Raw genomic sequence first — 26,298 nt, 5'->3', positions numbered from 1 at the left:
GGACGGCTCAGGCCTACTGCAAGTGCAGTCAACTTTCGGAGGGGAGGACAGTACCAATACTAGTAACAGTGATCAATGAACTTTCTTTACCCTACTAAAGTGCTAAAAGTGTTTCTGAATCTGTATTGTGTACGTGCTCACTTAGAATTTATTATTTATTAAGTGCCTCCGTAATAAATATAATAAACAGTGTAGTTACTTTAACATGTGACAACCATTAAAAAGTTACTATTAAACAGTCATGAACATAATCGTAAAATGTTTGTAATACTTAATGCACAAATTAATTCAATGAATACTAATAATACATATAAAGTGTTAAATTAAGCGCCTTTATTATGGAGAAAAAAACTGGGTCTACCACTTCACTCTTCAAGTATACCCAGCGGAACGCGAGCCATCAGTTGAGAAACACTGTCCTAAGATAAGCAAGTAGACCTGATATATTGTTAATATGACATTATCTTTCAGTTAGTACCAAAAATTGGTAAAAAAAAGTGTTAAAGTGGCTTTTAGTATTTTTGGCCAACTTTTATGCCTCTAGGAAACACTGTGCAATGTGAAGAATTTCAGCTGTGCAAGTCACGTCCGTTACCACCTGCAATTAAACACTTTGGCTCACCTCTTGCTATTTTTTTTTTTCTAAGTTTCAGTATCTTATACGGATACCTCACAACAATTACCTTAGAATACTAAAAAGTTATTTGTCTGTGTTTGTCGAATGCGCATCATGCTTACGAAAAGCCACCTTTCACTGCCAATAATTTATTTTGTGTGCACAAAGATGGAATTTAGGAGTAAGAGGGAAAGAATGGTAACCGTGTTCTGAAATTTATCCAAAAAGATAAATGCAATTTCCATACGTACTTATAAGAATGTTTAAAGTGCAACGACATGTCAATTGCATCGATTCCTACGTAATATTTCCAATGTTGTTCTAAATTCAAAACGGTATTAAAAGTTAAAGGCTACACTTGTCCTCGCACATGAATAAAAACCAATCATTTCGTAAAATCTGTTATGAAATCTTCTAAATTTCAGACAAAGCTTTACAACCAGAGTAAGAAGTGAGGAACAGTATTAATAATTTTATGAATTCCATTTTAAGAAATATTAACACAAATAAGAGGGCATAATTATGCAAGTTGATAAACAATTATACAACATACGCACGCTACAATGACTCACCATCACATTCATTTTCTTCTGTTGATGAAACTGGTATTTTATTTCTGTCAGAACACCGATTCATATCACTGCTTTCTATTATATTTGGAGAGCATTGCTGATCAGACATACAGCTATCCATGTTGATTACGACTGACAGTTGTGAAAAAATTTGGAGTATTTACTGTTAAATCACTTAATAAGCGTAACGAAACTTCCTCCGAACTACTACTGTCGTATCTCCTCTGCTGTCACATAGAATCTCCTATAACACCATCTTACTACTTCTCGAATATTCATAAATTTGGACTACACAATAAATACACATCACATTTTCAATACTCTCTATGTATGGTTTACAATTTAGCAATACACCACTGACGTTCAATTGTTACCCCAGTTTTGTCTCGCAAGATATTATCACAGTCTACTATATATAGCATAGACAAATAAATAGATATATAGTATATAGTAGACTGTGATATTATACAGATATCTTTGGATTTCTAAAATAAAAGAGGATTTTTTTAATTTTCATCAAATTATCCTATGAGACACACTTCGCTCACAACAGACAAAAGAACCATTCGGCATTTACATAAAAGTGAAACCCTTACATATTTCACTTTTCTCCACAATTTATTATATTTTATGGTTGATTAATCACATAATGAAAAACAACATAAGAACTCTTTCAGGTGTGCAACACTGCAAAGCGGCCTGACCAAACAATAAATACAATCAACTATGCAAGTTGTGAGCATTCTCCCTGGGCATAGCTATTTGAGCATAATTATTGTTGGCATAAAGATTCAATTTCCCATGCGTTTATGCATGCAATCTGGGGAGAATATTGAAAGAATCAAATTGAAAAATACCGTCCAAAACCGTGCATGCAGATTTTGTGTCTACTCTGTGTACCATATGGAACGTCATCTTCACGACGTATATAATTAATAAATATTAAATATCAATCCAATTGATTCACAAAATTGTCGTTCAACAGCCCATAGGCACTGATATTTGCGATAATCTTTAATAAAGTTGAAAAGATAAATCGTGTAGATGCACCTTAATCGGGTTTCATAAACGAACACGAATATTCAGTATTCTTTGGGTTTCATAATTGACAAGACTGACGTTGGCTATCCTGTTCTGAACGCAACCCAGGTGCGACTGCGAAGGAAGAAATCAAATTGTTTGGTGCATGTGCCCATAATATTTTAAACAAATTTAGGCAAGAAATTAAGTCAACTGTGCATGTAAGTTGCATATTTTTCACATAATTATATATTTGTCGACCATAACTATATTATGAACGTATGAGAGTAATGACTTTATGTACAAAATGCTGTCTGAATTGAGAGTCTAGAAACTGATTGAGAATTGTTTCTTTATTCATTTCAATCCTATAGACCAGTAGGAATTGGTATAGGATATGCCAAAATCTTTACGATAGATATATACAAGTATAATACACAAGTATAGTGTAATTATTTATTTTAGCTGACGGCGTGTTTTCTCGACAAAATTAAGAACTCACTGGCTTGACTTGGCGGATAGGCCTATATAGAAACTACTAAAATTGAGCGAAAAACAATAATTAGGTTTAATTTTATCTTGTTAGTACTTACGACTTTATGGTATGTATTCTTGGTTAGACGTGAGTATACTGTATAGTTGATAGGAGGGAACTGAGATTGGTACGTGTTTGTTTTGTTGTACCTTGTATAGAGGGAGTTGTGATTAAAGAGCTGAGCTGTCATTTTGTCATGTGTTATGGAGGCAGGTACATTAATGTTAGTGTCTGATCGTGTGGCACTGTTTTACCCTCAGCCGGCGTATATTTTCGTTAAAGGTTAAATTAAGTTAGAAAAGGGGATAGCTAAGAGATGTGAGGCTGAAAAAAGTGGCAAGGTTAGAGTGGGTTAGATGATGGGATAACGGCAGAGACCGAGGACTATGACAAGGTTAGTATGTGTTCGATGAGCTGATAACTGAGTGACACGAGGCCGAGGATTACCACATGGTTAGATGTGGGGATAGCTAATTGGGGAAAATCTTAAAGAACAGATCGTAGAAGCTGTTGTGTGTTGTGTTATGCTAAATGCGTGAGTGTCGAATGCAAATTTCATTATGGTGGGCTTGGGAGTAAGCCACAAGGGCGGAGGGTAGACAGTAAACAGAGAGCAACTGCCTTGTGGCGAGAGTGAGGATAACTTTCCTTACTGGCGATCTGTTCTTTCAGATTTAGCCGCTAATTGATACGAGGCCGAGGAATTGACAAGGTTAGAGTGGATTAGAAGAGGGGATAGCTAAGTTACATGAGGCTGAGAACTGTGACAAGTTAGAGTGGGTTAGGCAAGTGAGAGGAGAACGAGGGCTCTGGAAAGGTTAGAGTTATTTATTATTGCTTTCCGCTCAATTTTAGTAATTTGTTCGTATTCCCCCCAAATCAAATCAGGGTGTTCTAAATATAATTTAAACAGAAAACGAAGAATTAGCTAAAGTATATAATTATATTGTAAGATATTTTCAAGGAGAATATGATGTACAATATTTACGTAGGTTGAAATAAAAATATCAATTAGCCTAAGTAGGAATTCTTCAAATGAGTAAAAGGAATTTCCAGCAAGAAACTTTTTTTTGGTGAAACTGCGATATCTCCCCACACTATACACGGGAGAGAAAACATACTTAAATCATTGAAACCTTTTCACATTCCTCGGTTTCAGGTCACTTAAATATTCCTTCAACTAACTCACTAACCTCTTCACAGGCCTCATGTCACTTAGCTATCCCCTCATTTAACCCATCTATTAACCCATAACGAAACACAAATCAGACGTCAGTCCCATGTGTGGTGTGGGGAGATATCGAATATTGGCGGGTTTTTTTATTTTTGTTTTTTTTTGGGAGGGTTCATATCTTTCAGTTTGTTTTATTCTGTCGGGTAGAAAACTGTAAAAGTTTTGAGCCAATGTGCTGAATATTTCTCGATGTTGGGTTTGTTTGAATTGGATATTGATGTAATTTTTTTAACTTGTGTAATAAACAAGTTAAAAAAAATTACATCAATATCCAATATCCAGTTCATACAACCCCAACATCGAGAACTATTCAGCACATTGGCTCAAAACTTTACAATTTTCTATCCGACAGAATGAAATAAACTTCGATAAAGACGTTTATTGTGTTTAACATGTGGTTTAGTACGTGAAATAATATTGTCAGTTTGTATTGTACTTGATTGCAGTTTGAACATGAGTAAGAAGACTGAAAAGGAGAATTCATCTTCAGATGGTGAAGAAGAATTTTCAGTTGAGAAAGTTCTTGATCGTCGTGTCAGAAACGGTAAAGTGGAATATTTTTTGAAATGGAAGGGTTACAGCAATGATGATAATACTTGGGAACCTGAGGAAAATTTGGATTGCCCAGATTTGATTTCAGAATTCGAGGAAAATAGAAAAAAGAAGGAGCAAGCTAAAAAAGAAGAAAAGAAAAGGAAATCGAGTGGGTCTCCTGCAGAAGATAAGAAGCCTGCCAAAAAGAAGCAGAGTGATGAGGATAAGAAACCCCAAGGTTTTGATAGGGGATTGGAGCCAGAACGTATTATAGGAGCCACAGACTCAAGTGGAGAGCTTATGTTCCTCATGAAGTGGAAGGGAACTGATGAAGCAGACTTAGTACCAGCCAGAAAAGCCAATGTTCGTTGCCCACAGATCGTGATTCAGTTTTATGAAGAACGTCTGACATGGCACAGCCCAACCCATGATGATGAAGGCAAGGGCGAAGCAGAGTAAGGTGTTTCACAAGGTGAATTATATTGAAAATATTGAGGAAGACAGCATTTGACTAATTGTGCAAATTAAGATTAAGTTTTAGAAAACAGACATTGCAGTCAAATGGTGGATTCGTTCAGACTTTTATTATCATGTGGTCTTCTACAGATTGTCATTTTGTATCATATATGTATTCGTAATTAGTTTGTGCTTAACCTACACAGATCTATAAGTAGACTTGCTTTTTTTTTATTGAATCACCACCATTTTATGTGCTGTTTTATTGGAATATAGTTCATATTGCCAGACAGAGAGATCAGTTTCATATACTAGTGTGAAGCTACTGAGTGTTTGCAGTGTCATGCTCAACATTTCTCGGTCCTTTATAGAGCTTTCCATTTCTTTCTCTCTTTTTCTGTGTGTGTGTGAGTGTGTAATGCAGCAGAATATTTATATAGGTAGATTATATTTTAGTGCTAAAATACCAGAAACTTCGATAATACAAGATGCAAGAAATGTCTTCACGTAATTTTTTTTTATGTATGGACGAAATTTGTTTGCAAGATATACCCTAGTGTTGAATTTGAAACGAAAAATTATTATTATTTTTTTGCAATTACATATATAGTCATGTATTTAAAAATATATATATATATATTTCGTCATAGTTTCTTTCATTAAAGTACTGTACTTCATACTATTTTTGTTGACTCATTGCAGTTGTCTGAAACTTCAATGTTGAAGGAATAAATAGAAGATGTTGTGCTTTCTTTGTATTGGCATGACATCATGTGTGTCCTTAACAGATATATGTTCAGCTCAAATGTTAATTAATATGAGGTTCTACCACAGTCTAGTATATACAGTAGCGAAGCTTGGGGTGATTTTTTGCATTTCTCGCGATATTTGCTAGCCGCTTGGAGCGCTGTGTGTACTAGGAACAATAGACTGTGTCACTGGCATCGTAATCTAATACAGGCCGTAAGGCAGACTATGTGACTCGCTTAACCCGATCACGAAGGGCGGCGTTTCAACCATATAAATTAATTGGAATGCATAAAAAGTAACATATATTTCTCTAAAATGTAGTGTAATTGCATTAATAAAATTTAAAACAATGATTAGGAGACACTTCAGACATAATTCCTTGCGAGTTAAGGTGTAATATTATTTTTGGTGTGAAAATTACGTTGTTCGTATGTGTAATAGACCTACCTGCCTTTATTTCGATTAAATATTGCGAAATTATTGTACATTCATTTATGCACGATTCAATAATTTTCAGTTGCATCGCACGAATATTTAGATATGTTGAAATTATAGGTTATGTTTACTGTCCCAGTTGCCCCTTTCTGTCTAATTTTAGTGGTCTCCAATGCCTGGCCATTCATATGGAAATATTATAGGTTATGTTTACTATAGCTTATATTCCTAAATTCGCAATTATACGTTATAATTAAGAATAATGTCATGTATGATACTTCACACATTCAATTTGTCTGTACTTTAATACTACAATTGAGTATTGAATTATTGTATTTATCTACTACCTAAGAGACGAAGTAACAATTGTACGTATGGTACACTAATTTCATAAGAGTGGTATGATAAATTTTCTGTCTTTATCAAGGAAGGTAGATGTCCTCTATTAAAATCACAATATAAATTCTTTTTTATTAAACCTCAAAATAGCTTCCATTCTAAACTTAAAATGTTGATGCGAAAAGATTATGTTAACATGTAAAATTCTCTTCACATTAAAATAACACAGTTTTGTAATTATTTCTGCAACATATTATGCAACAGGAAGTAAACGGAACTTATGGACACATTACATTAAATAAAACTTAGCTATGATACGCAATAAAGTTATAATATAATAATTCACTGAGCTCCATACACTAAAATAGAAAACCCGAACATATTATTATGGCCTGGTCTAGATCGAAAAGGCATTGACTGTGCCGTATCTTGCATTGTTGTGAAAAGTTGTGTAAACTGTGAAATGTTCGTTATCAGTTGTAATAACTGTAAATGGCTGAAATACAATAATTTGAGTAATAATATGGGACAAGGAGATATTTGTTGCATTATAAATTCTAAGAAAAAGGGGTCAGAGTTATCCTTCCAAAAGATCCAGGAAGGTGAGTTTATAAAATGTAATATATACTTATGAAAATAATATATAAACCTTATGTATTTCGTATTTCAATAGTGGAAGGAAGGTGTTAATTTTTCAGAGGAACACGATATCAAAAATACAATACATTTTATCGTTTGTTAGGGAAAGAGTCTGTGATGAGATGATAGCAGCGATCCTGGTGGTGAGCAACTATCTATGGATACATATTTCAACTGTCTATGTTTGCATATTTAGTAAGTATTGAGCTTTGCAACTGTATATACTAAACTGTGGTTCTACTAATAGCATTACATAATACACAGTCTTCTTCTTTGTCAGTGTTTTCAGTTTTCATGCTTTAACTCGGTGGCTGCTGGGGGCAGGTAGGAAGGTTAGAGTCAAAATAATTTTAAAAATTTAAACAAAGACCTGCATCAAGGCACATGGGGATTATAGGCCTAATTATTAAGCAGATTTGTAGGAAGTTATTGTGGGCGTCAGTAAAATTTAACGAGTGTAAATAACAAAGCACTAAACTACTTCAATTGTCACTAGCTGCTAAGGTTGTCAGGATAGCAAACTGCCAGTAAGGGACAGCATCTTCCTTTCTTTCTTTTTTCTTTCTTCCCCCCTCCCCTCCCCCATGGCGTCGGTCATTGTAGCAGCTGGATAAAGCCTTTTCGCGACATTTAGCAGAAGGAAAACATGAAATTCTAAGAGAGAGAGAGAGAGAGAGAAATCGATGTGTACCATCTTGAATCATATGATATTGTTAAAAAGCAGTTATAAATAATGCAAGTTTCTTGCTGCTGACTTCACATTGTTACACTAGTTTTGTCTATTTAAACAAAAAGTCTTTCCATTGTCCACTTCGAAAATTTTTTAATTTGTCTCCAAATTGTCAGTAGAATCGTAATTTTGGATTGCTAATGGTCTTTCTGCTGGCATTTCTACATTCACTGTTTTAATCAATCGTGTCTGGTATAGATCTCATGACATGTCCAATCCATTTAGTATATTTGGCTTCAATTTTTGCTATTATGTCTGGATATTTAATAAGTAATACTTTTTTTTTTTTTTTTTTTTTTTTTTCAGAATTTTTCATTCCTCATTGACATAGTCCTTCACAGCTCGAGTTATTTTTTCGAAAAATTTCCTTTCAAATATGTATTCTTACAGACTATACATATACTTTCACGTATTAATTAACTAGGTTACCTTGTTGACTAGTTTCGGTCAGTAGGCCTTCATCAGAACTGGGTGATATTCGCGCCTCCTGATTGCATTTCCTGTGGGGGTGTTTTTGTGTAGTGTAATGTGGAGTCAAAAAGTGTGTGTATTCTGAAATTGAGTTGTTGAGACACCATCACAAAACAAAACTACTTCACATACAACAACAAATATTACACTCAAACTGATGGCTTACCCATGTGATCACCCAATTACAGCATATTAGCAGAAATTTTTTACACAACATAGAACAGACATACATACTGAACAAAGACAACAAATACACCGTATTGGCACAGATACGTAGATGACATACTAATACTATACAAAGGAAACAAAAGACAGATTCAAAACCTACATCAACACATAAACAAATTACATACAAATCGAAAGTAACAAATCCATAAACTTCCTAGACATCACAGTAACAAAAGTTAACAACAAACATACATTCAAAATCTACAGAAAACCCACAACAACAACTCACATACACAACACATTCAATCATCCAACACAACACAAACAAGCTGCATTTCGAGCAATGGTACACAGACTGCTTAACATACCAATGAGCCAAAAAGACTACAAAGAAAAGTTAAACACAATCAAATACATGGCACAAGAAAATGGATATAACCCTAACATAATAAAAAAGACAAAACAGAATTACAAAAAACATAGGAATACAACACAAACACAAGAACACAAAAAATACATCACACTAACATACGAAAACAAAAACACACACAAGATTGTACCCTCATTCAAAAAATTAAATTACAACATCACATATAGATCACAAAGCACTCTACAAAAGCACCTCAACACACAAACAGATACAACCACACAAGTGTATACAAACTTAAATGCAATACTTACAACAACTTCTACATAGGACAGACAGTCAGAGCATTTCAAACACGTTACAAAGAACACATCACAGCCACAACCAAATCACAAAACACTTTCACATACGCAGAACAGATCACAAACGCCAACCACACCTACAGCAACATAAACACAGACATGGAAATTCTACATTGCCAACCAAATACCAGAAACTAAACACACTAGAACAATACGAAATATACAGGCACACAAAAACACGCCCGCTTCAAAATTCTCAACATACAACTCAGTTTCAGAATGCACACTTTTTGACTCCACATCACACTACACAAACACATCCCCACAGGAAATGCAATCAGAAGGTGTGAAGACCACCCAGTTCTGATGAAGGCCCACTGACCGAAACTAGTCAACAAGGTAACCTAGTTAATTAACACATGAAACCATGTATATACTTTATATTCCGAAGTGATACAGTGTTAAAAGTTGTTTAATCAAAATGTATATGTATTCTTAGTTTTTGTGCCTCTATTTGGTTAGTGTCCATTCTTTGCACTGACCTCTGGTGAGCTTAGGTGTACATTCCACTTAAACTGTCATTCATTAATGCGTTCAATTTTTTAAACACAAACTTATTTTGTGGTATAATCATTCTTACTGCGTTTCAATTTAACAGTGTTGAATGTGTTTAACTGTAAAACTTAAAATATGTTGACCCTCTGTACTAAAATGTTCGTAAACAAGTGATTCTGGGTGTCTTGGTATAAGATCTTTTGGCTTCAAAAATGAGACATTTTGTATAGTAAAGAATACATGGCAACCCTACTAGCTGCTAGTAGAAAGTAAAAATCACGGGAACATTTTCTTTATCCTGGTGGACTCAAAAATAAATTCGTCAATATACATAAAACCAAATGTACATAGTTCACTCTTCCATCAAGATAACAAGTTACATCCTGCACATGAGTTAACTGTGCGTGGCACATGCCATGGAGATGTGAAATTTGAACTGGAATCGGACAAAAAGATGTAACAAGTGATCAATGAGATATTTGGAAATCATTTCTAAAAACGGACTATTAAGTGTAACAGTTTTAGTTTTTATGATAAAAAGAGAAACATATCTCCATTGCATGGTGACGCCACTTCTAAGGGATAAGTTTCATTCTAATTAATTGCTATTTCCCCCCCCCCCCACACACACACATACACGCACGCACAGGGGTAGATATCCTTTGTGCCAGATCACCATGAAACCTAACAATTTTTAATTTGTTCAATTTGCGTTTAATTATGACAAAAGTGGTAAATTACAATAGCCATATAGTTACAGAACTAGTACTTAAGTACAAGAATAATATTTTGGCTAAATTGTGCTATGACTATTTGTAAGTATATGTTTAAAAGTTGAATAAATTTATATTAATATATGAAATCGTGCATTTGAATATTTTCTCACCATATTAAAAACTCTTGAAATGTTCGGTTTTTTCGTTTCATTTCATTAATTGTATTCCACAGATCTTATATTTGCAATGAAGCTTTAAGTTGTGGAAATAGTCGAGAGTTATACAATTTTTTGCCGAGATGAAGTGAGGCTGAGGATTTGTCATAATTATCTAGAATTTGCCTTATGGTTGTGGAAGACCTCTGAAAAAATTACAACCAGTTAACCAGCCCAAACTGGAATCTCACTGAAGTCCGAGTGCAGTTACAGATCAGCAGGCAAGCGAGTCTGCTGACTGAACTACGTTGGTGGCTCTACAAAAAATATACAGTACAGAGGAAGCAGATAATTCAGTTTACAAGCTTGAACAATTATTCATCAGTTGATATATTGATGGCCCAGAACCAGACTGTTCCAAGTCTATTTTTTTTTTTTTTTCTTCAGGAGAGCTATTTTAAGCTCCTGACATTCAAAACTTCATGAAACAATTTGGAATAGAGCTTCATAGCAACCTTATGGAGAGGAATATTTACAATTTTGTTTGATTCAGCATACAAGAACTGGAACGCAATGAAATACAGATTTCTTTCTTATAAAAAGGTGGACCTACAACAGTCTGGTTCTCGGCCATTGACATATAAAAAGTTATACATAGCAAGTAAATTAACTCAATTTAAAAGCAAACACAATTCAGTCAGTTGAGATGTACAAAAATAGATAATATCTGCTATGCAGATTACTTCAGTTTACAAGCATAAACAGTTCATCATTTGAGCTATACATTGCAAGCAGATTAATATTCAATTTACAGCATATACAATTCATCACTTGAGCTATACAAAAATATACAAAAGCCTTACATAGTAAGCAGATTAATTCAATTTACAAGCATGTTTTAGTTGAGCTATACAAAATTTTGCAATACATAGCAAGTAGATTAACTCAATCTAGAAGCAGTTGTGTAGAAGGTATGAGGATATAGTAATTTGATTAAGCTGAGCTTTAATTGAAGAATGTAATGAATAGTGAACTCCTTTTTTTATAACAGCTTAAACTAACAGAGGATAGAAGGAGATCTGATTATTGTCTTGTATTAAAATTATGAATGTTTTGAATAGTACTGAATGTATCTTGGTTTTTAACCTGCCAGTGATATGGTGAAGAAGAGTGACAGTAGTAGTATCATGGGGCTTGAGAAATCCATGATTACAAACAATAATATAATATGAAGTATTCATGATATGTGGGGTTTAATTTTTCACAATTGTTCAATGGTCTCCAGTGATCATGTTCAATATAAAAAGTAACGAAAACAAAAATCATATCACGACAATAAAAACATGTTTATATTATAGTGTAATGTTCATCATGGAGATGTCAGTTCAAATGTTTCTTCTGACATAAAACCTACACACTTTCGACACATAGGGTAGATAATATGTTTCATACACAAACAAACATTGTACTTTACACAGCAGTAACGAGATTGCCTCGGGGGTAATATGGACAGCGCCGCAAAGTTGATTGTCTTTTTGCTGCTGGCTCGTGCCTGCTGGGTGCATTGCTGTAATGCCTTGTAACTTTTATGGCTAGTTCCCATGGAAAATTTGAAAGATGCAGCCTTTTGTTGATCTGTCCTTTCACTACTGGATGTTCATTTCAAAGTGTCTCATGACGTCACTGTTGTGAAGCGAGTTTCAGCTTTTATGTTAGAGAAGTTGCCTATTAATCAAGGTGTTCAATCTGAACTTGAGAACGTGTGTGGTATAACTTGAACGTCGTAGCAACAGATGGCGGTCTGTAAAGTCTGTGTGCTACCATAACCTCTTTTGAACTGTGTTTTGTGTGGGCAAGTTGTATGAAGGGTATTTGTTATCATTGGTTCCATACGGCAACATTCCACAACACAAATCAAATGCTCCATGTCCATGTTGACCGTCGAAGTTAATGTCAACAAATACTGTACGTAAGTAATCGTCTTAACCCTCTCCCCATATCCCGAAAGTAAGGAAAAAAAACTCACCTCAGTACGTGTTTCCAAACAGTTCACATTCCTGCCACTACCAGCATTACGGTACGTATCTGTAAGTACTCTTCAGAATGAACGCTGTACTTGCCAGGCAACTTCTCTGTCACATAGGTAATATGCCTCTGCAGAAGTGTAGGAAGATTAAATTCTCTAGGCTCATCGGCTAGCCACATGACGACATACAGAGAGCCATGACACACTTTGAATTGAACACGCAGTAGAGCTAAGAAAAGTTTCTTTAAAACTGTTCTCCTTATTGACTGCTGCTCACAATTTGCATTATAAATTAGTCCAGGAAGAGAGGGTTTGGAATTGAATGGGTTACATCAGCTGCTAGTTTATGTGGCTAGCGTGAATATGTTAGGAGAAAATCCACGAACTCTGGGGTGATGTCAAGCAGTGTGTGGCAAGTAGAAACACTAGTTTCAAATTTCAGGATGTAGAATAATAAATAGTATTGCCAAAAATTTCGAAAATTGATCAAGCAGAATGGGAGAAAGTACAGTATGTCTCCATGCTGAACAAAATGAAAAGGTTGAAAGACGGTCAAAAGAATCCTTATTCAGGAGAATGGTACTGAAAGCAGCAATACCAATGAGACAAATGAGAAGAGCAATACAATGGACAAAGGTGTGCCAGGAGTGGAAGAATCTAGGAAGTGAATTTTTTTCTAAATCTATTATTTTTCATTCATCTAAAAATAAAATAAAGCTGTATTTATTAGATATTGATGTAGACATGGCGAATAACTGTATAATGTTTGGTAATGACTGTTCAGTGTAGGCAATTGAATCCAGTCACAACACTCCAGTTGAGATAAGGAAGCTTAGACAAAATATGGTCCGTTGGTAAGTAACTCTCTTTCAAGCAGTGTTGACAGTCGGATCCAGTTGCGATAAGGAAGCCCAAGCATAATAATATGATTCATTGGTAAGTAAACTCTTTCATTAAGAAATTGCATGAATCAAGGACACTAGCTGTATCTATACCTGTCCAGTGTCAAAGGGATATATTATTGTTTTCTTAAATGGAGGCCTGGGAATCCTACCGAATGTTTGTGTTGTCTTTTTACTTGCTTCCAGTCTGTCTCTCATATGGACTTTGGCAGCAAATATTCACAAAGACTTGCTTGTTATTCATACAGATTTGAATTGGACTAGTGTCTTTGATGTAGCTCTAATGGTAGATGGGAATGGACATTCTAACAATGTGTGTCATTGTCTCATCTTCCTTTCTGCATACTGGAAAGTGTGGTGACTCTGGAAAAAATTATATTGACAAAGTAATTGAGTCTGTTTTTGCTATGGCTGCAAATGACTACGAAAAGAGGTACAGTAATATACATTCCTGACAGAATCACTTCCATTTGTTATATCTTTCAAAGCATATTCACAAAAACTTAATTCAAGAGTACAATACATACATTGCGCAAATGTTTAAATCCCGTATTTTAAAAATAGCCAGTTATGCATGGAAGATAATGACAAAATGAAATGATTGTGTTTAGGTTAGATTTTTCATAATATTTATTCAGTTTAGCTAATCATTTTTAGGTCTATTAGTTGTGGGACACATTGGTTTTTTTTTTTTTTTTTTTTTTTTTTTTTAAGATAATGACTCTTATTTTAATAGAGTTAACATTTTCTATCCTTTGGCTATCTATATATTCGTTTATTGGGCAGTCATATACAGGTATTTCTAGTAAAACTTACACATTTTTCTTTTTGGAATTCTTGGATAATTTAAATTCCTTTTTGCAAAATGGCGTTTTCTAATGAGATTCTTTTTTAAGACGACCATTGGCTCTGGTTTGGATTTGTCGTTTCTATTAAGTTGAAGTGAAACTGACATATTTCTTCTATTGATTTTCCATTCAAACAATAATATAGTTATCCTCATCAGTGTCATGCTTTCTCAATATCCAGATTAACAGTTCTAAGATGCTATTTGTTAATAAAAACATTCCAAATTTCTGAGTTAACATATATAAAATACACTGAGCGGCAAAAAAAAAAAAACATCTTACATATTTCCAGGTAACATTTAATTATTATGGAAATTTCATGAATTATTATGAAACAAAATTGATTTTTGAGGTAAATTAAGTTACTCTACGATACAAATATCGTAAAATATAAAACAAAATATAATATTAAGGTTTGAGTTAATTTGTGTGAATTAGTACCTGTTCACACATTAAAACAATTTGTTGCTGATAGAGTAACCCACATCAGGGACACAACCTAGTAGCGGGTGTTTCCTCCTCTTGTTCTGATGATAGCTTCCAATCAGCTTGGAATGCTTATCACAGTACTAATGTATTCTTGCTCAATGTTTTCCCATTCCTGCCGTAAAGCTTCCCTCAATTGTGCATTGTTTCTGGAGGGTGATCTCTGCCTCGAACACGTCGTCCTAGATTTCTCATATGTACTCTATCAGATTTAAGTCCGGGCTGCATGAAGGCCACCCAAGAGACATGATACCAACTTCAAAAAATCTGAGAGACACCGAGCAGCGTGAAGACGAGCATTATCATGCATAAGGATGAAATTTTCTCCTGCAAATATCGAGGATGGAACCATAATGATAATGATAATGAAGAACCTCATCAATATATTGTGCTGCCGTCAGAGATCCATTTTTGATGAGGACAAGCTCCGTTTTCTCGTTGGTAGATATTCCTGCCCAGACCATAATGGAGCCACCTCCAAATGATGTGCGTTTAGAGATCATGCAGTCAAGATAGGTTCTCCTGGTCTCCTCCATACTCGTTCCCTTCCATCTGGTCCTCTTACACAGAATCTGGACCTGTCTGTGAAGAGTACATGGCCCCAGTCTTCATGTGTCCAATGTTGGTGGTGCCTTACAGATGCAAGGCGATTTCTGCGTTGTTTTGCAGACAGCAGAAGACCAGTTGCAGGCCTCGAGATCTCAGCACCATATTTCTTGCCATACAATATGATGGTACATGAAACATGATCTTTCAACATGATGGTGCACCTGCACATTTCAGCTTAAATTGTCGAAATTATTTAAATGTACATTTTGAGAATCAGATAGGGACAGCAGGTCCAGTTGCTTGACCAGCATGTTCCCCAGACATGACTCCAATTGATTTTTGTGTTTGGGATCATATTAAATCAGTTGTTTATGGAACACCCATCAACACAGCAGAAGACTTAATAGCTAGAATTATTTTTGCTTTTGACAATCTTCGTAACTGGCCGCAGATATTTTGCAGAATTCATCATTCAATCATGGCATTATACTTTGTGTGTCGACAATGGTGGTCGCAATTTTGATTAGTTCCTATAGTTTGTCAATACCATTTTCTTAATATCTGGTATAAGATAAAAATTTACTGCGTAACCATTGAAAGTAAATAAAGTAACTTTCGAAGTTGAGAGTCTTTCATTTTTCCCTTCATATCACTATCACTTGAAAACGAAGCACTTCCAGACATTATTTTATTAAGAAAAAATGTTTATTTAATTTCATGCCCTCTATCACATAAGAAAATTAGGAATAGTCATTCTGTTACAGCGTGTGTGTGTATATTTTCTTGTTTGGTTTTCATTCTCAAAGTTGAGCCAAGTGTTAACCCACAGTTGTTGGTTATAAGTTGTTTCACTTAAAAAGCAAGTCAGCATGTTACGGACTGCTCCACTGGGGTGAACGGTACAGACAGCATGAAGAGAGGCTTACAGCCAGCTGCCTTGAACTCAAAGGAGACAGCACACATACAAATTTTCTGATGTGAATCACTCTTCAAAGCTTAACTTTTTTACCACTAAGAGTCGCATTATCAATTTTTTCTAAGACTGTACATAAACCGAAATTCAATTTATTGTTTCATCTTCACTGAACTTTTTGCCTTAATTTAAATAATGATAGTTTTTATGGAATATTGAATAATTTATCTGAAGTTGCTCATCAATTAAGTCACCCTTATTTTATTGCCATATATGATGGAGATTTGTAATCATAGAATATTATAGGTCATTCTTTTTTATCTCGTGAAAACGAATGTGTGTGCCATAGCATATAGGAACCTTATGGTGGGGGTAAATGAGCTGCAAATGGAAGCATAGCAAGGAAGGGAAGTTTCCCAGTCTGTTTTAGTCTTGTCCTTAACCGCAAACAGGTTTCCCAAGATAACGAATCTTGTAATACAAAACAAATATAGAATTTCTCAAATGCAATTACTAGGCAGTGGAGTGCATAAAGAAATACAGAGCATCTGTTTCATAACCTTACCACAAAATGGCAATTTACTGTTCATGTCGTTATGTATGCTGGCCTGAGATTAAAAAAAAAAACAAGGCAATAGAACTCATCCAGTTCGCATACAATGGAGTTGTTTTCTGCTGAATATCAGGACTTTTGTGGTTAACTTGTGGTTGTACAGTAAACTTGAAAAAATCCATTTCAATCACAAGTGTTTATGATTATGTACTCATTAACTCTGCCCAGTAAGTGTAAAGGTTTGCAGAGAATTTTCCAAGTGCCAAAATTCAAGTCATTCTAGAAGAGGCTATAAAGTCTGGAACCATAGGAGAAATTATGAACAGCACATTTCCCTATTATAGAACGTGCTCCACATGTTAGCTCCCATTTTCAACACACTTCCTCAGACATTTTACCATGTTTCCTTAAATTCTCTTCAACATGCAAGGATCCAGAGCAGTCGTTACACTGGTTACCCTTTCCTGGAGATGATCAAAATCCCCAATTTTTACAGCATATATCTGAGCTTGCAAAATCACCCATATGGCAAAGTTCATGGGATTCAGGTCGGGTGAACATGCAGCACATTCCGGAGGGTCTCTTCTCCCTATGGTTCTCCAGACTTTGTAGCCACCCTATATAGTGCAGAATCTTGTTAGAAAATTTAGACTGACTGGAAGCAAAGGAGGAGATGCCATGCTTTGACTTAGGAAATTTCATGTAGAACGTTGTTAAATAAAGCTATGGACTTTATTTTTATTCATTATGTAATATTTATGGTAATGATGGGTAACTACCCGAGAGATTATTTTGTGACTGTCTTGTGGGCTATATGACAGAAGTCTGTAACAACGGTTTTAAATCAGGCGCACTGTAGAAAATAGTAATCAGGTGTGAAGTGCCTCTTAAGAAGATGATTAATATTGGACAGACTCTCTGAAATGAATGAGAAGTCTAAGCTCTTCAGAAGACAGACTTACACAATGGGAAAGAAGGGACCACTTATTTGCCTTGACCAAATGTTACTTACTGTATTTATCTCCAGTTGATCACTGAAGTAGTGTGTCAAGACCTATTCAGCACTCACTGCAGTGAGGATGGCTGTCAGCGTGACTTGGACAGCACTCTGAGTTCCGTTTTTCGATGCGGATGAGAAATGACTAGATCACTTTTACTCAAGGGTAGGATTTATTACTCTCAGCCAGGTTTGAACTCACGAACTTTCAACTAAGTAGTGAGCAATAATAGTATATAACCACTTGATTGGTAAATCACTGCTTCCTGAAAATATATTTTGGGAATAAAGCTTCTTTTATTATTTGCAAACTTTAAATGATAATAATAATAATAATAATCCGTGGCACTACAGCCCGTGAAGGGCCTAGAAGCCGGCTGCTGGCCTCATGCCCAAATGCCGAAGCAGAGGTGGATGATCATCCAACCAGAATGGAGTATCGTGTGGTTAGCATGATGATCCCCCCAGCCGTCATAGCTGGTATTCGCAACTGGATTTCACTACCTATCGTAGCTCCCCAAGTGCATCACGATTCTGGGTAGGCACCAGTCCCATACACTGGCCGAAATTTCATGAGAAAATTTCTTCCCCCATGAGGATTCAGACCAGCACGCATTCCGTAACGCGAGTCCTAGGCAGGATGCCTTAGACCATTGCACGGGACCAGATTTTAAATTGCAATGCTTAATGTTGCTTTAAAGGAGGTGACCATATGCAACTAATATGAGTAAATACAGGAAGAGTGGTGGCGATAATTTCAAGAGAATCAGTCATTTTTAGAAAAATTAACTTCAAAATGGAAGGGTATAAGATAGGCTCGATTTAAAAACTTCAATTATAAAAACTATAAATAACCTCTTAGCACAGAACAGAACTTAAAAATTACTCTAATAAAGTTATTCATATCTTGCATTTATTTAAAGAGTAAGACACTTACAGTTGACGTACCTGAAACTTACAACAGGAGCCACAGCTTCCCACACTTCCTTTCTTTCATACGTTGGACATATTGTGTAGTGTAATGCAATTTGAAACAGATACTGATCTCTCTCATGGTTTAACAAGTTATGACTCCTGTCCATCCCGAATTGTTAGAAGTTTCTGATGCTTTATATGAACAGTTTATAACAATTTTATTTAAAATTATATAAATGAGCTTCGTCATATTCGTAATCTGTAATTAAATGTGAACTAAATTAAATAAATTCTTTGGGATGGATGACAAACTCATACATATAATATTACTGGTATAAAATTCACATTTTATCAGTCTCATTAATGGTATACCATACTGGCTTCTTTCCCAGATTTCATATACATACCCAGCTCATACCAGTCCACTTCAAGCAATGTTAAATTCAAAATTGGAAATAATAAATACAGCAATTACATATCCAATACTTTAATGAACAAATAATGTATACATGGCCATATAGGTCCTATAGTTCAACTTCTTTTCTGGAAGACATTGTGGAAGACAATAGTAATCAATAAAGGACACTTTACATGAATCTTCACAATATAATATTTTGATCATTTTACGAGTTAATTTTTGTCTCATATCCCTTGAAAAACTTCTAAGTGAAATAAATTTTTTTTACACTTATTTTCGAACACAATTTTCTGATTAGTATTAAGCTACAACAGTATAATACAATGACAGTTTTTACCTCTATATAGAAAATTATATTCGGTAACAAAAATAATTAGTTAACAATATGATGGACAAGAAAAAAAAAACACTATAATATAATACAACTTTTTCGCCATCTGCAATTTAACAATACAAGTACCGGTATTGAGTTCCTACCTATATTTATACTGTTAATCACAAGTAACAGTATGAGGACAATCACATTTCTGAAAATACTTATGATGTAAACTGAATTTATTTACAGATCAGTACTGTGATTTAACGTCAGTGCATTAAAGAATTGTTCTCTTTCAAAATTACGAAGATTTTAACATTACTGTAGCTTTTGTTAGAGTCCAAGTCGGCATTTCTTTTAGGCATGGGAGGGGAATGTGAGGATGTTTATTTAAAGGTCATGATCAGTGTTCGACTCTGCTTTATTGTAGTGGCCATAAACAAACAGGACCATCTTTCCTTACCTCCATCACTACTGCCAATAGAACTTGGGTGCATGTACCAATCTTCAAACATAATGAGCTACTTAATCTGAATACAGGCAAAATGCCAGGCTATTTTTATAAAGGAATGTACAATTAAACATTTTGGAATTATGAAAATACTAAGTATCTCATACACATCACTCTTTTGCATACAAATAATAATTATGTGGCTAAGTAATATATTCCTACGATCTCAGAAAAATATATATACACATTTTTACTACTTCATAGTTGAAAAATGGTTACAGTCTCAAAGTCTGAAATATTGCAAAATCCAATCAGTTGAGAGCTCTGTTAGGAAAGTAATTAATTCAAGTGATTCTGTTGTGTCAGTAATACTGTTTTCTGCTATATGTAACATGTACAGTTATTGCAATATTGTCTACATCTTTTATAAAATACAAATGTAGCTCTGAAACATTTTCCCCTTACATCTAATGAACACTGCTTCCAATAGACAAATAAAAGAGAAAAGATACATTATGCTCAATTTGTCTCCGTTTTGATTCCGTAGTAATATCGTAATTGAATGCTACCATTTCAATGATTTTAGTGTACATTTTCTTCCTAAAGGTCCACAAATAAGTAGCTGATTTTTATTTGTAGTTCAAACGAATCTCACATCTTTTGAAATTATTAAAAATAATATATAATACAGGATATTTCATGTGAATTCGGACATCAAAATACCTTACAAATGTGTAATTTATCATAAAAAATAATTATATGTATAGAGGGATAAGTGATACTTTACTCTGTGAAGTCTGTTCTCGTTTAAGCCCATTAGTTTTCTTGTTTTAATGCGTTAAATATATCGTATTTCAGTAAAAAAAAAAATTGCCAGTTTCAAAGGTCATAAACTTGAAACGTCTTATGATAAACATCCTAACAAAAGTTCATATTATAGGTGAGAGTACAATTTTCATAAATGCATACACCATATTTTATATTAATTTTTTAACAGAGCCATAAACAGATAAATCAATATTTCATACACACCTCCATGGAAAACACTAAAAGTAACTGATTCCTGTCTCTCTGAAGAAAGTGCATAAATTTTAATTTTCGTGTTGCTTAAAGAAGTGTTCCTGTAAAAAAGTACTTTCGTTAAATAATATTTGCTGTGTCCAAGTCCTGAGTCGCGTAATAGTGCACACACGCTTCACTTCTGTATGCATTGCTAGCAGAATGGCAGGTTAGTTTGTGTACAGGGTACAAACATGTCGTAGCTCCTATGATAGTCAATCAATCGCACTGTAAATTTTTTGATTCGTAAGTCAATATCTAAAGAAAATATAGAACAAAATTCGAAATCAATATCTTTTTTAAAAGGGAGAAAAAAAATACTAACTTCGAAATGATCTTTTCATAATAGACATTTACATCTTCAAAAGTTTGTAAAGAGCAAACTTCTTTGTTTTTCACACATTAGATGGTCATCAAAATGAGAATAATGTTGAGAAAGAATAGAAATTACTTACAAAAGTTGTTACTCAAAATCCTTACTGGTTTCTGAGTTACGGCAAGTTAAGTGTCGAGACTTAATCAAATGCATATAGTTTAAAATAAAACACAAATTTGTGTAAATTGAAAAGCACGAATGATTCAGTAAAGTTACAAATAACTATTAAAAGTTGTCCCTCCTAATTGAGAAAGTCACCAATAACATCTGCTCCATGGAACACCCACAATTACCTTTCCAACGTCACTCTGAAACAAGCTGAGACTTGCGCTGCAAGCTTGCATAACCTTGACTTTTTGTGCTGTTGGCATGACATATGTTTAGTCAACTGTCCGAAGACAGGTCTGAACCTCACAAGTGATACCAAGAAGGCACCACTTACTGTATGAGACAACTAGGCCAGGAGATAATGAGGTAGGGTGGCCAGTTACTTTCCTCCTCCATTGCATACATCACCGATTAGCTACATGATACACTACTAGTCAGACTTCAGATGCATGTAAACAATTGTTCCTCTGACACATATTGTCAATTGAGATTTACTGCCTGACAATAGATGTATCAGCCAGAACCTCAATCTGAGGACAAGACAGCTATAAGGAATTTAATTTCCGGATATGAAATATTTTATTTCTATGCTTGTATGCCTTGAATAAAAAATCTGAAAGCTGCATTAATTAATCCTTAAAGTTTGCAATTTTGTCATATTTTAAGTTTTCATTTTATTTATGGAAAAATAATTAAAAAACGAATTAAGTCGACTGTGTAGTAATACAATACAACAATGAATATGTTTTAAACATCAGTATGTTCGGGAAGAGAAGAGCTTTAAAATGAGGAATTGTTCAAATTTTAATTATAAAGCATTTGGCAGCTATTTTTCACTGTGAATATTTTAAGAATTAGAATAGGAAAGAAGAAGATTTTCAGTTAATATTTAAGAAAGAATATATTTACTTACCATTTAATTTTACCTTCAATTTTGTTAACTATATCTGGAATAGAGTCTTTTTTTTTTAAGAAAGACTAAAAGAATGTCAAAGATAAGTTAGATGTAAATTATTTATTTTTACAGCTGATTATATGTTAAATCATTAGTTTGAAATAATACAAAGACTGTGATAAATAAAGCAACAGTTTTCATTAATTTGCTTAATTTTCTTGAAAAGCCTGCTAACTCCATACTTAAAAAAATTCCTAGCTGCAAAAACCTGCTAAATTACATAAACGAATATAAATAAAAATACATTATATTGTAACATTTCTTTTTTATCTATTAATGAACACAATCAAAATATGTTCCACCTGTACTTTGGATTTAGTCCTAAGTTTCAGGGTTAATTTTTAATCAGTTTTTTGTTTCCCCTGTAAAATTATCTTTCTGTTAGATAGGAGTTTACAATCTAAGCCGACGATATTTGAGTTTTACTATACATAGACTTGTTAAGGAATTATTTTTTTATAGCATTAAGGCAAATTATTAAATGCAGACAACTTTTAAGGATAGAAATATGTTAAATAAACCAAAGAAAATATAAATATATCATGAGGGAATATGCATTAAAGTAATCGTAAAGTTAAAAAGTGATTATAATTAGAATGGTGTGAGGTGCTTGTTTCTGTTATCAACTATCAATAGAAAACTTTAAACATTCCACGACCCATACTGCACACACGGTGTGTGTGTATATGTGTGTGTGTGCGAGCGCGCTGTAATTTGTAAATTTGTAGAGTTTTTTGTATCACAGTTTTACTCCTTACTTCTGGTTGAGTATTAGAGAAGGCTACATGGTCTTAATTTTGCCAAGTTAAATAAACCATTATTATTATTATTATTATTATTATTATTATTATTATTATATTATTTCAGAATCCGACAGAAGAAATTTATCTGGTTATAGAGAGGTTGTAGACAAGTAATTTAATATAAGAAACCCAGGGTCTTCGACGAAAAATATCTGAGTTATCAGTTCTTAAAATTGTTTACATTTGATACTCATACTTCAATATTAAAATGAAACAGAGGTGTGGAACGGTATGCGATAGTTTCCGATCTTATTAGGAATTGCAAGAAGCCCAACTCTTAGGAACTAAACAACCACGTTTTCATAATTTAGCCTTCACAGAATCTGTAGAATTGCCAGTAAATAATGAGCCAGTACACCACTGCACTGTTTGTTTCACCCTCATTCATTTTCATTATTGTACCTACTTTAGAATTGAATTGTCGACGCATCAGACCTCGGGCCAAAAGAAAGTATGTTCGAGTCTGATCATAGTAACTTTTCTTTCTTATTTTAATGATGACATATAAATTCTTCCTGTTCTGAATCACCGAAATACATACTGTAGTATTTATTTGTTATGCTTTCAGCAAGAGTATATTGCATAATACTAGCCATTGATTCATTGCAGTTCACTTGATATCAAATCGGTCATATTGGGCCCCTTTGGAGCTCAGTTACATACTTGTTAGAAATGTGCTGGCATTTGGTTGCAAATGTGACGAGTGCACGACCTTTTTGTGTTCTGTATTATTATTTTCATGCATTTTTGCTCCATTTTAATGTTTAAGTTGTATGAAATTCGTTGTACATAGTTCCTAATTGTTAAGCCAGAATAATTCATGAACTTCAGAAAAAGTACTTGATTTGTTGCAGAAAAATACTGTACTGAAGGCAAGGGGTCGTTACTTTGAACAATTCATGTAACTTGTTTTCCAACTGAGATTGAGTAGTGAAAGAATAATTTGTTTCCTTTATTACATTATACATACGTACTGTACTGTACAATACAGTACCTCCTGAATACTGCTTACGTCCTCCTTTAAGGAAGACAAAAAGGGACATTTCTTTCTTTTCACATTTATCCATTTTAAGATATTTTCTATTAAGCAGAATACTGGTATGCACAATTATGTACACTACAAGTTAATTGATAAACATACTGTGACTTGTACAGAGTAATGGATATGCATTTCTCAAACTACATTCCTTCTTAACCCCTCTAAAAAAATTATTGTGATTATCACTACATTACAAAATAACTAGAGCTGGCTTTTTAATGTTACAACACTAGTTTAAAGTTACACAATTTAAGTTAACAAAAAAAAGTACTTGCTGAAGTTTGAACTTTGGACCTCATCCTCTGATAGAAACCATCTACAATGTTTACCAATTATGCCACAGAGATGTAGCAATATTGTATCTGGAACATTTCTAATGCTATTACTATGCCAGAGTAGGTTCAATCAGTGGCGTACTGGCCCAAAAAATAGTTTACACCATTACGTACAAGTATGAACACGCAGATCTCCAGTTCCCCAACTCAAAATACTTACCTAGGATCCCTCTACAACCCTTTAAATTTCTTCAGTAGAATTCTGAAACACCCTGTATATAAAGAATGGGAAATCATGTACTACAACCAGATGAAAATTCAGACAGGCCAGTACCCTCTAAAACTACAATATTAAGATTATTTAACAGATTCATAACAGTCAATTGGTGGGTGTCATACCTTTAGGTTCTACCTCAATGTTGAACAGAGTGAGTGCCAAATCATCCGTAATGTATATATATATATACATATATATATATATATATATATATATATATATATATATTTTAACCAGTTAAGTTGCGAGAGCAGCTTATGAGCGTATTCTTGCCCGGTATGCAGCCTGTCAATTTCGACATCTGATTTTCGTAATGTTATCTTTCAATGGAATGGAACTCTGGGGCAATACTGAACTCACTTTCGAGAATGGCTGTGAAGTCTCCTTGAAGTTCTAACGTGATGAAATAATGAAATGTATCTTCTCAAGTTGAATACAATTTTTAACTCATTTTTGTATTTCTATATTTTGTAATACAACATCCGATCATAATTTCTGTCTCACCCTCTATATTTTAGTCTGTCCTCACCGATTTTCTTACTTAATGCATGGGACATGAATTATGTATCTCCATATCCAATATTTCTTTATTCATTAGACACAAATTTTACTTGTTTCATTTACTGTTATTAGTTGCTAACTGTTCTCAGTTGCAGTATATTTTGAACATGAAACTGAACAAACAGAATGAAAAACTTTGAGCTATACTACAAACATCTCTTACCTTAACACGAAATATACAGTGATAAGAAATATAACAAACTTAACAAATTCTTAAAATCTACTTAAATATACAAAGGGCTATATTAGAAATGACTAGCATAACATTCTACCAGCTCACTGATCTTCACACTTACAAGAGGTTTCACGCAAATATGTAGGAATGCAGACATTTGATACTTATTGTGTTCCTATACTTGCATTGCAACTTTAATGAAGCACAATAAAAATATATATTGATTTTGGATCATTCACGCAGAAGAAAACAAAGAACTACCAATCAACAAGACTCAATGTAGGCTCTTTGAATATATCAATGTATTACTGATTAAAAATAATATTCTGCATGCGAAATATAAAATGGAATTTTGTTTCATCTTAAACCCATTCTTCACAAACCTCCAAAGCACATATATTTCACATATGTGAACTCATCTATACCATGATGTGATCCTTCACGACCAAGTCCAGATTCTTTAATTCCTCCAAATGCAGCTTCTGCTGTAGATATGATGCCTTCATTAACTCCGACCATTCCCACTTCTAACTTCTTGGCCACTCGCCAAATCTGGGAAAGGTTATTGCTAAAAAAGTATCCTGCCAAGCCCTGTCTCGTTGCATTTGAAACAGCTATAGCCTCTTCTTCATTCTTGAATCTGAAGGCCACACATTATATCATACATAAAATGCATACTTATTTTAATAACACTTCATTTAC

General features: G+C 34.1%; 3 protein-coding genes across 9 annotated transcripts in view; 1 reads left to right on the top strand and 2 right to left on the bottom strand.

Moving 5' to 3' along the window:
* Positions 1–1,904, bottom strand: part of LOC138708201 (mucolipin-3-like) — a 46,979-nt gene extending 45,075 nt beyond the window's left edge. For 3 of the 6 annotated variants that reach the window (XM_069838506.1, XM_069838507.1, XM_069838508.1), the window contains exon 1: positions 1,189–1,736. In XM_069838506.1, coding sequence (XP_069694607.1) covers positions 1,189–1,309 — 121 coding nt within the window. In that variant the 5' untranslated portion in view covers positions 1,310–1,736. Of the gene's footprint in view, positions 1–1,188; positions 1,737–1,784 lie in introns of those variants that run through there. The other 3 variants (XR_011334622.1, XM_069838504.1, XM_069838510.1) reach the window with 2 other exon arrangements.
* A 223-nt stretch (positions 1,905–2,127) lies between these two features.
* Positions 2,128–10,585, top strand: LOC138708202 (chromobox protein homolog 1-like). Of its 2 annotated transcripts, XM_069838512.1 has the most exons (3): positions 2,128–2,429; positions 4,424–4,521; positions 4,618–10,585. In XM_069838512.1, the coding sequence occupies exons 2-3, from the start codon at positions 4,431–4,433 to the stop codon at positions 4,968–4,970; spliced, it is 444 nt and encodes a 147-aa protein (XP_069694613.1). In that variant the 5' UTR covers positions 2,128–2,429; positions 4,424–4,430; the 3' UTR covers positions 4,971–10,585. The 2 variants fall into 2 exon arrangements, with proteins under 2 accessions (XP_069694613.1, XP_069694612.1); XM_069838511.1 differs by having other exon boundaries at positions 2,234–2,429; positions 4,424–10,585.
* Positions 10,586–19,254: 8,669 nt separating this feature from the next.
* Positions 19,255–26,298, bottom strand: part of Ssadh (succinic semialdehyde dehydrogenase) — a 43,463-nt gene continuing 36,419 nt past the window's right edge. The window contains exon 9 of the mRNA XM_069838502.1: positions 19,255–26,236. Coding sequence (XP_069694603.1) covers positions 25,972–26,236 — 265 coding nt within the window. The 3' untranslated portion in view covers positions 19,255–25,971. The remainder of the gene's footprint in view (positions 26,237–26,298) is intronic.

The sequence above is a fragment of the Periplaneta americana genome, chromosome 10 (genome assembly GCF_040183065.1).
Source record: "Periplaneta americana isolate PAMFEO1 chromosome 10, P.americana_PAMFEO1_priV1, whole genome shotgun sequence".
NCBI lineage: Eukaryota > Metazoa > Arthropoda > Insecta > Blattodea > Blattidae > Periplaneta > Periplaneta americana.
The sequence above is the reverse complement of the archived record's forward strand: the minus strand, read 5'-3'. Positions and strand labels throughout refer to the sequence as shown.